The 12,577-nt window shown below is 35.9% G+C and overlaps 1 protein-coding gene across 4 annotated transcripts in view; it reads left to right on the top strand.

Moving 5' to 3' along the window:
- Positions 1 to 2,379: 2,379 nt before the first annotated feature.
- LOC107472050 (uncharacterized) overlaps positions 2,380 to 12,577 on the top strand; it is a 14,156-nt gene continuing 3,958 nt past the window's right edge. The window contains exons 1-9 of one of the 4 annotated variants that reach the window (XM_052253655.1): positions 2,380 to 2,999; positions 3,218 to 3,310; positions 3,579 to 3,683; positions 3,819 to 3,971; positions 4,045 to 4,143; positions 4,270 to 4,398; positions 4,435 to 4,614; positions 4,706 to 4,822; positions 4,934 to 5,065. In XM_052253655.1, coding sequence (XP_052109615.1) covers positions 2,685 to 2,999; positions 3,218 to 3,310; positions 3,579 to 3,683; positions 3,819 to 3,971; positions 4,045 to 4,143; positions 4,270 to 4,398; positions 4,435 to 4,614; positions 4,706 to 4,822; positions 4,934 to 5,065 — 1,323 coding nt within the window. In that variant the 5' untranslated portion in view covers positions 2,380 to 2,684. Of the gene's footprint in view, positions 3,000 to 3,217; positions 3,311 to 3,578; positions 3,684 to 3,818; positions 3,972 to 4,044; positions 4,144 to 4,269; positions 4,399 to 4,434; positions 4,615 to 4,705; positions 4,823 to 4,933; positions 5,916 to 12,577 lie in introns of those variants that run through there. The other 3 variants (XM_016091626.3, XM_016091629.3, XM_052253659.1) reach the window with 3 other exon arrangements.

Raw genomic sequence — 12,577 nt, 5'->3', positions numbered from 1 at the left:
GGCCAAGATCTTGATTTACCATTAAAGATATTTGTTTCTGCTGTTTTGTGGCTTTCGGTCAACAAGGGAAGGTCAGAAACAAAGTTCCTATTTTGAGGATTAATAGGAAAAAGTGACATGGTGGGTGGGTGAAGCACAAAGCTCGAGAGTTAACCTAGGAGAGAGAGCAACTTAGCAACATGCAAGGAGATACAAAAGAAGTTGGTTCACCATTCAGAAGCCAAGGAGAGATAATCAGTGTTCTTGAGGTGTATGTTCCGAGAAGAGCTCTCTGAAGAAGTTCATCCACTTGGACAGTGCTTCCTAGTCAAAGGAGCATTCTACCAGAATGAAGAACTGAATCAGAGGCTAGCAAATCTGGTTTATCACATAGCAAAGAGGCTGTTGAAGAATTAATCTTCTTCATGATTTACATATTGTAATTTTCTTTTTAATGTTTATCTTTCTGTAATTTCTTGAGTGAAAAGGCATAATGAGAGAGCTCAAGTAAAAGCCAATGAGTGGAAAGAGGCTGAGTGATACACTTGAGAGAAAAGCCTAGAGTTATTTCAGATTTCTTTAGGTAAAGTCTGTGTCTTGTATCTTGTACCTGTGAGGTATCCCTTTCTTAGTTGGGTGAGTACTAAGAGTGAATAGTTAGATATTAGCATAACCAAGTCAAGTTAGGTTAGAACTTGAGAGTGAAAGGATTGTGTCAATCCTGTGGAATTGGTGTATGTAATACTTTAACTATAGTGGAAATTCCACCACTGTTGTGGTGGAGACTGGATGTAGGTTGCATTGCATAAGGCAACTGAACCAGGATACATGATGGTGTCAGCTTCTCTCTTCCCTACTGTGTTCTGTTTTCTGATATTCATGAGACAAAAATAAATTGTCTCAAATTTTTCACTGCTGAGTTCAAGCAGAATCAGAATTGAAAGTTTGATTTAAAGGGTTATTTCAGTAACATAAAAGAAGGTCATAGATTCAACCCCCCTTCTCTAAGCCTTCTACAACCTTCAGTATGAAATCAAAAATTTCTTACACACAAAATACCATAACATACTTTCAAATACAGAAATGGTGTCACTCCCAACCACTTTAAAGTAACCCCATTTGGGGGCAAACACAATTACAAAATCAAAAATGCGAAAGGCAGATTGAATGGCAAAAATGTAAACGGTGGTCCTCTCAAAAAATGCAAAACCAAATCTTGTAAAGCTTCGAGATTAAGGAATCTTGAACTAGGAATGGATGTACGAAAGAAGTTCAAAGAAAGTGAAAGAAAGAGAGAAAGCAAACATTTTAGAAACGGAAAAAAAAAGGAAGAGAGAAAAAGTGAAGAATTTATAATACACAAGGAACATAAAGGACATTTACGCACCCCTCTTTAAAAGTCACACATGGATCTCCAGGAAACTGTCGCGTAACATACACCACGTCATTAAGGGAAGCAACATTTCAAAAATTTTGAAACACGTCGAGTACCCGACTTTTGGAAGGCGGTGTACTCGACGAAGGAAACTGGAGACACAAATGCTCAAGCCTGACTTTATGAAAGCTCGGACTCAAGTAGAAGCGTTGTTCATACCCTGGCCCCAAAAACATAAAGCTAGGCCCAATAAGAAAAAAGGCCCACCCAAAAAGGGTAACCACTTATACTTGCCCGACCTATCAAGAGGTCGAGTACGACAAGGGAGGTCTAGTCCCACTTATTTGAATAAGTAACTACCTCCCTAAATCTCTTCTACTATCTCTACCTCATGTAGAAGATAGATCTCAACAAATCTCTAAGATAAAAGGAACGGTTATCCACTAACAAAGGTGGGACTACTTCAAAAAGGTAGTTATCTATTTTACTATAAATACACTGACACTCCTCAGGTATATTCAAGTCTCAATCTACTAAAAACTTACTTAAATCCCTTGCTAACTTAAATATCGGAGTCTCTTGCAGGTATCATCCTCCACATCCTCACAAGAAACTCAGACGGCGGCATCTCGGCACTAGCATAAGTCAGACGCTGCCTCAGAAGAAGTCTGAAACTCACATTAAGGCCTAAATCGTCGTTTTAGGTAACTCCAGAAACATATACTTTTGTTCATTTACTCTAAAAACAAAAAAAAAATTGAGGCCGAACACTAAACTACACGTGAAGTATGATTTTCTTTTGGTACTGGAACAGGCCAAAGCCCAAAACAGAAAATAATATCTACATGTGTCCAAAGCAAAGGACATAGTGTTGTTAAGCCCAACATGAGGCCCAGTCTAACATGGACTTAGCGGATTCAAATCTATAAAGCTCATTGCTCAAAAACAAAATTCTAGAAAGCTCGACGTGTTTGGAGGCAATGGTGGATATTTACGGTCTCATCCTTTGCGTCAACCCTTTGAAGATGAAGAAATTGCAGCAGTCATGGAGGCAGCACAGGGGGTTGAAGTGGAAGCTCGAAATATGTTTGTTATTGTCGTTTCTCCTTTTCCTTTTTTTCCTTGTGTCCAGCTGTTCCTCTGTGTTGTGAGTTGGGCAGGTGCCTAGCCCATGACAACGATCAAAAAAAAAAAAAAATCAGTGCCGCCTAACTGCCATTCAAACCTTACGAGTAACTACCATTCTTCTTCTTCTTCTGACTAAAACTAACTGAGTCGGAAGCAGAAGAACCACAATGCACTCTCCCTTTCTCACTGCAACGCATCCGCCATGCTCAAAGGCAAGCTCAAGCTTCCACGTCCACTTCCAATTCCCGACCAGCTTGGCAGCTTGATTGCTGGAGGATCAGAATCCGAAGAGTTCGAGTTTGGCGAAGAGCTGGAACCGATTCATCCAGCCGCATTACGGTTGCACAGAGAGAGTGATGATGCTGAGGAAGCTATAGATAACGATGATGAAGGTGGTGGTGGTGGTAATGGCATGGACCATAAAACCCGGCAGAGGCTGAGTAAGGACACCATTAATCGGGTTTCGGTTTTGAAGTCCACTTCAGAGGAAGAGAAAAGATCTGATTTAGAACATGAGGTCACACGTGATTTTCAACTTTTTTTTTGTGGGTTTAATTTATGAAATTATTAGGTCACGAACGGAGAAATATTTGAAAATTAAATGTGAAATTATTTTCGATGCATGATTTAAGTTGTTAAAACCTAATCATTTTCAATTTTCGAATCCTTTTGCTATTAATAAGTATTAAATGTTCATCAATCGTTGTTCAATTATTTGAATTCTTTGTTATGTAGCTTTCTCAAAGGGAGATTAATTTGGAGAAGTTGCAAAGAATTGCTAGCACTGGTATTCCTGATGGAGGAGGTTTGCGTGCAACAGCGTGGAAGGTAATTCAGCGTATTTGCTTGATGCAAGTATCAGTAGGCCAGTAGCTTTGATTTTCACGCAAACCTAAATCTTGGAATTTATCTTGTCAATTTTTAGCTGATACGAATTTTTAACACTGTTACGCTAAATTTGTATGTTAATGAGAATATCAAATGCTTTAATTTTAATATTTAGATAAGTAACACCAGTCTAGGGTGAAAATTTTATCTGTATATGCTTTGGCATACAAGCAGAGCTAATTGTCCTGCTATGATTCAACATATCCAGCTTCTCTTGGGTTACTTACCTTCATCTCAGGACCTGTGGGAGAAGGAATTGAAAGAGAATATACAAAAGTATTCTAATCTGAAAGAGGAACTTCTCCTGAATCCAGTAAGATGCTTCAAATTTGTAATTCTTAACATAAGCAGTTTATATTCATATTAACTTTTAGTTTTACTGGGAAATGTGATATGTATTTTAGCTCTTGTCTTTTCATTGATTGTTTTATTGTTGAATCTAAGACAGTCAGAACATATCTGGAGGGAAGGCAAAGAATTAAGTTCCACGAACCAGCACAAGGAAGGTGACAGTGATGGCCTGTTACGGCGACATGAAATTTCTCAGGAAGATCACCCTTTGAGCCTGGGCAAGGCTAGTCTTTGGAGTCGGTATTTTAAGGTAATTTTCTCCATTTCAAAATTTTTGGATAGAGAAGTCAATATTCTAATTACTGTAAGTTCATATATTCTAGTACACAGAGACAATAGAACAGATTAATAGAGATCTGCAGAGGACACATCCAGATATACCATTCTTTTCGGGGGAGTCATCATTTAGTCTTAAAAATAGGGTAATTTAATCTCAAAATAGAATGCTAGAAGTTCTCTTTATAATTCGGTTTCACTGTGAAGTAATACTTTTTAGTGTTAGGGTGTTCGTAACTGATTGAAGTTTTTCATTTTTTCTTTGACCATAGGAAGCAATGAAGAATATCCTTCTCCTGTTTGCAAAACTAAATCCTGTAATTTGTTATGTGCAAGGCATGAACGAAGTCTTGGCACCAATATACTATGTATTTACTATTGACACTCACAAGCAAAATGCTGTAAGCACTTTCTATATCTTGTTTTGTTTCAATTAGGTGAGTGCAGAAGCAGATTGTTTTTTTTGTTTTGTTCGAGTCTTAGGGGACTCAGTGGATCATTTCTGTCAGCAATTGGATAATAGTTCAAGTGGCATCCTTTCTACTCTTTCTCGTTTGTCAGATTTACTGAAAGTAAATGATGAGCAATTGTGGCATCATCTTGAGTTTACAACAAAGGTTACCACATCCAACTTTTTTGTATTTTTAATTCAAGTTGTTCAATTTAATTCTATTTGGACTTGATGCTTTGAAGCCTGGTGATGAACAGGTTAAACCACAATTCTATGCATTCCGATGGATTACACTGCTACTCACACAAGAGTTCAAATTTGAGTCTATCCTGAGAATATGGGATACACTTCTGAGTAATCCTTTTGGTGTTCAGGTTCCTCAATTGAACTCCGAATGAAGTTGTCGTTTAGAAGAAAATTAATGCTTAATTTCATTTATGTGTTTAGAACTTCTCATACTTGTTATTATCTATTGTGTTATATAGGATATGCTTCTTCGTGTCTGTTGTGCAATGCTACTTTGCGTGAAAAGCAAACTCTTGGGTGGGGATTTTGTGGCTAATTTGAAGCTTTTACAACACTATCCTGAGGATATCAACTTAGAATACCTTCTCCAGGTAGCCCAGGACATTAGTCCTGACACTTCTTCTTATTGCTTATCCCTTTGATAGATTTATACATATCCAACTCCTTTTTGTATAATTGCATTATCATGTTTTGTAAACTCAATGTTAGTTGAATACCTAATAGAGGAAGAAAATTTCTGTCATAAATATCAATATAAGAATTCTTAAGCAAAAAGCATCATGAACTTGAGTGGTGAGATTTATTTTTCTATAAGTGACAAAAGTGCAAAGTAATAGTTTGTATATAAGCGTATCTAAATATTGATTTCAAGTAAATTTTACAAGATATATGTTATTAAAATTAATTAAGTACAACAAAATTAGACATTTGTGAAAGTGATAGTAATTTTCTTTCATGAAACATTTCAAATTCAGCCGATTTCTTATAGGATTTTGCTACTATATAGTTTTTCTTACCCCAGAAACTAATGAAATCACTGATTTTTGGTACTCTATAACTTTAATGAATAATTAAAGTATGCTTAGTTTGCATTTATATAATTTATTTTTATTTTCAGTATTTTATATTATTATTGTTATTGCAATACAAATTTTATAGATAACATTTGCTCCGAAAATTATCTAAAACGAATGATTCGGGCCTGAACGTGAGATTAAGACTCTTTTTGCTGTTGTGTCTGATGTCTTCCTTGGAGTAGTGAAGTCGTCTAACGTCTTTAAGTGAGGATGGGGAGATGGTACTTGAAAGGAACTCTAATGCCTATGTCTGTAAAGGTTTAATGTAAGCTTTGAGTTATGAGTTGAGAAATACCTCAGCCTGAGGGGTATTTATAGTTGGAATGGTGGCTTAGTGTTCACTCTTGTAATCTCAACTTTTTTTTGTGGGTAGTTATCTTCTCTTTTTGTCTTGGGGTTGTTAAGATCTCGTATTTAAATATATGAGCATTTTAGTAGGATCAATTAAGATTCTGTATGTTAAGTCAGACCAATGAGATTGGACATATTGATGAGGTGAGTTTGGATTCTGTAGAGTAGATTTTAGTCATTTTAGGCCTAGTTTTGAGTTGTGGGTTAAGGTATGAATAGCGTCCCTGCTCGAGACCGAATTCTTGTAAGTCTGGCTCGAGCATTCAACCAAGTCATTCTTGAATCTTACTATTGTCGCTCGCACAAGTCGGCTTTTCGATGTGCTCTGTAGGCACAAGTCAGCCGACTCGACGTGATTTTGAAATAATGTGATGTTACACTTCTTCGTAACTGTTTGTGCACTTTTTAGTTGCTTTGTTAATTGTGTCCATCATTCAAATAAGAGTGAGATGACACTTTCCCCCCTGCAAACTATTTATAGCCTTTTTCTTCTCACTCTTCATCGCCTTCGTTTTTGACATTATTTACTCCTTCATCTTCATTGTCATTGCTTCTTAAGATTTCATTAAGCGTGTTTTCACTTCATCTCCTTTCTTTTGGGTTTTGATGTTAATATGTAGCTTGAGGACGACCTCATAATTTGTTGTTTTTTTACTGCATGTTTTTTAATTCGTCATTCCCGACTTTATTATCTCGTTTGGTATGAGTTATTTTAATTAGAGGATTGCTTTTATGTTTTGATTTTGTTCGAATCGTTTTTACAATCGTTTCTTTTCTTTCTAACTCGTTTCTATACAAGTTGTTTGGTTGGAGGATTGTTTTTACGTTTTGATTTTGTTCGAATTGTTTTTACAATTCTTTCTTTGCTTTCCAACTTGTACATTTGGTTGTCGTTTTTGCTTTTACCTCTTTTTAGGGCTTTATCAGCTCTTACAACGCATGTTTCAACCTACACGATTTTTACTTGCCATTTTCAACATTCTCCTAAATCGTTTTTTGTACAAGTTGTGGATTATATGGTTGTTTTTATGATTTCGATTTCACTTCAATCCGTTTATACAATTCATCGTTGAACTCGGTTATCGTCGCTTCATAGCCCCAACTTTCAAAGTTAGTGTAGCTATTTTTGCACTTTTTCGAACATGAGTTTAAGTCATGTAATTCGGATTTAACGAGGACTTATAGAAATCTTGATTACTTGTTTTATTAATCTTTTAAAAGCAATTACAATAGATGGCTAATTGCAACTAAGAAATTTTTACAAGTAAAACTCTTGGTCCTTACTTCGATGCGTCACTAAAAGCTCCTTCAGTAAAATCTTAAACTTTGAAAAAGTGTGCATCAGAGAGTGAGGTTCGCTTTCTAGCTGTAGTATCTCTTAAATTGTAGACATAGTATGATCTAGGTAGTAGACTGTTTTCGAGCAAGTCATATATTTTGTGGTAGCTTTTTCCCAAGTCTTAAGTGACTTTGTAAGGATCTTCCATTTTTTTAGCTTTTTTTTGCCCAATTTTGGCCCGATGTCATTTTCGGATTAGGATGAGATCGCCAGTTGATAAGATTTTATATATCACCTTCTTAGTGTATTTCATAGCCATTTTTGGTTTGGAAGCTCCTTCTTGAGATAGTACCTTAAGAAAGAATTTGGATTTTTCTCTGTAAGCTTGGAGGTTTTCAACCTCATTATAGAGTCTGATTCTTAAGCTTTCTTTGTTTGCCCATGTTGGGATTATTGATTCAATGTCATGGGAAGGTAGGTAAGATGGTTCTTCATTTGTGGACTGAGGAGTTGTTAGATGTGCCTGTGGCCTTTGTCCGAGCTCTAATGTGTTAACTCCTTTGCTTCTGAGGATGCTTTTAAAGTTAAAACTTTTTATTGTAGCATTTGTTTTCCGACTGTTGATCTCAATAAATGGTAGTTATCGCCTCATTTGTTAGAAACCTTATACATAGATGAGGAGTGGATACTATCATAATTAGTCAATTTAGTGTTGTTAGACCTGTTAATGCATTGTTGGTAGATGGGGTATCTACCCTAATGTAGTAAACACTGATAGTGCAAGCTCTAGGACTTTTGCTGAATGTGGTATAAAGGCTTATGTACCTAAGAAGTAAGTTTGGTGTTTCTCCTAATTCGAATAGTTGTATGTCTTTAAGTCCTTTTCTTCTAATTGGAGCTCGCTGAAGGCTGATTTGAAGAGAGGATGTCTACAAAATCTTTAGGTCCACCAATATTTCGTGGAGGTTGGCATTGGATAGGACTATTTTTATCACTAGGGAATCATCATGGTTGGGAGATCTGCCTTTAATATGTTCTAGTGCAAAGGCTATAGTGTAAAGGTCGGGTTTTGTACAGTTCTTTTCGACTTGTAGAATTATTTGAGATATCCTTTTTGAGACAACTTAGTTGTTTTGCCTTTAGCAAATTCTATCGTGATGATGTCGACGTGTCGATCTGGGGTGCTTATTGTAACACTCTATCACATAGAGTCTTATGTTTAAGTCATAAAACTGAGGTGGCAAGGTATTACAACCTCTAAAAGTAAAAAAATATATAATAATAGTTGAAAGGAATTTTATAACGAGGAGCCTTTGAAGGAAAGTCTAAAACAAAAGTCGTAACGCTCACGTCAACAGAAAACTTGCATACGAAGAAATGTAATATATACACACGTGTGGAACCCAAGGTTGGCTGGAGAATATTTACATAAGTATATACAAGATAAACCCAAAAGGCCTAAAAGACAACTAATATATAATGTCTCATAAAAGTCAGAGGCGATCCTAGAACTCCGATACTCAGATTATAAAACTTACGACTATACTTTTCAACCATAAATAAGCCATAATTAAGATAAGTTAGCTAAGGATCTAAAAATTCTAACTCAAACTTAACTTGATCTTTTAGCTTTTCACCTTCCTACGTTCTTCCAGAAATTCAAAGCACAGACAAGCAAAAACAAACAAAGCAGACACAAGTAGAATACAATTACAGCAGATAGCAAATTTGGCAAGTAGACATAGTAATTCAAATAGGCAAACTCAAACAACATAAATAAATGCACATGATGAATGTCTGTCCTATAGCTGATGATATCATATATCGGTTATATAGCCAACCCAACATGTCCTGGTAGCTAACCATGGACAGAAACACCCATTGCGGAGCAAATGAGTTTGAGCTACAACCCCATGCTACTACCCGCTTAACTTAGAGCCAGTGGAATAACTACTACTGCGGCTACTACCCAAGCGGGTGTTTAAAAGCTCAACATGGAGCAAGTGAAATAATCCACTACTGCTGTTACTACCTAGGCATCACAAACACTGACTTGGAGCAAGCGGGATGAACCACAATCCTTGCTATTGTCCAGGTATCACAATCACTGACCTGGTGCAAGCGGGACGAACCACAATCCTTGCTACTGCCTACGTATCTCATTCAAGAATTCATTCAATCTCAAGTCAATAATTAATTATAATTCATCAACATTTCATCATCAATCATTCTCATGTATCATATTCATTTGAAATTCTATAATTAATTCAGTTTTTTATATTTCTCCTTCCTAATCTCATACCCGGAGTAAGTGAACATCGTCACTGCCTACTACCTGGGGTCACAGTCGCATTCATTTACAAACCATCTTTTCCGCACTTTTCAACTTAAATCACTCCTTCACAATCTTTCTTCACTCGCAAGTTATTATCATCTCAAAGTTTAACTCCCTCACTATAATTAAAACTAAGTTTTAGGGTTTTAGAAAGCAAAAATAGAGGTTTAGAGGTTCAAAATCATGTTTAAATCACAAAACTTAAGTTGCTGAAAAATAGGGTCTCGCATACGCATGCACTGTCTCACATACACGGAAGTGTAAATTTTTCCAACTCGCGTACCAACACCAACAATTTCACCCATTACAACCTTATTCCTCAACGTACCAACAATACTAATTCATACATCATTAATATCATCACAACATCAATCAACTTCATTGTTACAATATCAATCAACTTCATTCAAGACTCCATCTAATTCAACACATATCACAAATAACCAAAACCATCAAATATGCACCAACATACAATTCTCGTATCCTAAGTCCTCTAGTCTAAGTTTTCACGACACATTAATATTTTAATTACGAGAAATCGAAATCATACCTTGGCTGATTCTTTCTAACGCACGGAATATCTCAAGTATTCACCATCAACAAAAATCCACAGGCCCAAATTTCAAGCTCAAGCTCCCAACTTTGCCAATTTGCCTCTAATATCACTAAATTATTTTCAAGTACATATTCAATCTAAATTTTCATACAATAACACTAGAATTACCTTAGGGTTCACAAATTCAATAATTTGACAAGGGCACGAGTTAATTGGGCAAAGTCCAACACTATCCACGAGCTAATTTGATCCTAGAACATCAAAACCACATAATCTCTGAAAATCAAAATATTAAAATTTCAAAATTAGGGAAGAGTGGCTGAGAAAGGAATTGATAGATTCTTACCAAATTGGTCAATAGGTTTTGTAGAGAATTCCGAGACGAACGTGTGGCCGTTGACGGCTTGTCAATCGGAGCTCTGGATTAAAAGTTACGGTTTTTTTAAAATCAAGACAAGGGTTTGGGGTTTCCCCTTCTCAAATCACCATCCCTCACTCTCTCATTCAGCTTGGAGCATGATGAATGAGGTTAAGTGGCTGAGTTGGCTTTTTATATATGGGCATTGGGCCCGGTTTGTCTGGTATGGCCCGTTCAGCCTAATCTTGGGCCAAATTTTTTAAATTAGTGTCAATATTCATATTTTAATTAATTCTACCTCATTAAACTATAAAATTCTATTTTTCTAATTGCTTTAATTAATAATTAATTTATTCGCTAATTATTTACTGATTTCGCGGGTTTTACACTTGTGGGATCTGACAATCTTTTTCAATCTTCGCACTCCCATATTCTTTTGTGGTCTTTTTCTTTGTATGTGAGTTAGTAGTTATTTTTTCGACCTTTGCTGAGGTTTCATGATTTGGAAGGTCTCTTCAAGATTGATGTACTTTTCATCCCTTTCTTGCACTTCAGACAATCAAGTTAGGTGTCTTTTTTATATAGACTATGAGAAGGGACCCTCTCTAAGGTCATTAACGAACCCCATGATAGCTGCTTCAGTGGACAAGTTCTGAATCTCCAAACATACTTTGTTCAATCTTTTCATGTATGAGTTGAGGGATTCTCCGACCTCTTGTTTGACACCCGATAGACTTGGAACATGCTTAGCTTTGTCCTTCTGAAGGCTTTGCACCGAGTTGCATTAGAGGCGTCGACCAGATACGTGCGACTTTTGAAATTGCTTAGGTGGTCTCTCGGGTTAGTCGTACCATCATAGATGTTCATGTCTCGGCTGTTAAAGTTTCTAGGACCTTTAGTCCGAATGATTTCTTTTGCAGATGGATCTTTACTCTCCAAAGGTGTAGTTTCTCAATCAACTCGGGGTTTCCTACCCTTCAGATCGGACTCCAATCTCTCTAATTTTTCTTCTAACTCCCTCTGTCATCATATTTCTCTTCGTAGAACTTGTTTAGACTCACGTTGTCACTCCAACTCGAGTTGCTCCAGCCGACCTTGGTGTCCATGGACCAGACCCGATAATTCTATTGCATCTCTGTCTCTTGATGTTCCAAGTCTTTGGATCTCAGATCCTAGTCTTCGTTTTTTAGGGTTGTCTCGATTAGTTTCTCTATCTCTTGGTAGTGGAGGGATAACAACTGCTCGATCATCATTAATTTGTTCTTTTTTATCATTCGAATAATTATTCGCCATGGTTGGGTGTTGAACTCTAGGTTCTCTACAACGGTACCAATATTTCAAGACTTACCTGAAACGAATTATTTGGACCTGAACGTGAGGTCCAGACTCTTTGTATTGTCGTGTCCAATGTCTTCCTTGGAGCAGTGAAGCCGTCCGATGTCTTTAAGTGAGGATGAGGGTGGTATCTGTAAGAAATTCTAATGCATAAGTCAGTAAAGATTTAATGTAGGTTTATGAGTTATGGGTTGATAAATATATGAGTGAAAAGGTATTTATAGTTGGAATGGTGGTTTAGTATCCACTCTTGTAACTTCTTCCTTCTTTTTTGGTGGGTAGTTATCTTCTTTTTTTTTATTTTAAGGTTGTTAAGATATTATATTTAAATATATGGACATTTTAATTTGAACAGTTAAGATTTTGCATACTAAATCAGACCAATGAAGTTGGGCATGTTAATAAGGTGAGTTTAAATTTGGCTTCCGAAGAGTGAACTTTAGTACTTTAGTCATTTTGTGCCTGGTTTTGAATTGTGAGTGAAGATATAAACATCATCCATTTAAGTATTTGTACACACTTAAAATATATATTTCATAAACCCATTTAACCATCGTCTGGTACGCAATATATCTTTGCTCGACTCATAAGACATTATAATTTATTTAAAATTTAATAACTATGACTTTATAAAAATATATTAATACTAACAAATATCTATATTAATGAGCTAAAATAAATTTTTGTCCTATATTTTATAAAACTTAATCCATCTAAATTAATAAGTTGAAATTTTTTTTTTATCTTCTATATTTTATAAAACTTCATTTTAGTAAATAATTAAAAATTGAAACCAACTAATTTTAAATATT

Source organism: Arachis duranensis, chromosome 1 (genome assembly GCF_000817695.3).
Source record: "Arachis duranensis cultivar V14167 chromosome 1, aradu.V14167.gnm2.J7QH, whole genome shotgun sequence".
Classification (NCBI taxonomy): domain Eukaryota; kingdom Viridiplantae; phylum Streptophyta; class Magnoliopsida; order Fabales; family Fabaceae; genus Arachis; species Arachis duranensis.
Note: the sequence above shows the minus strand (reverse complement) of the source record. Positions and strands in the feature narration are given on the sequence as shown.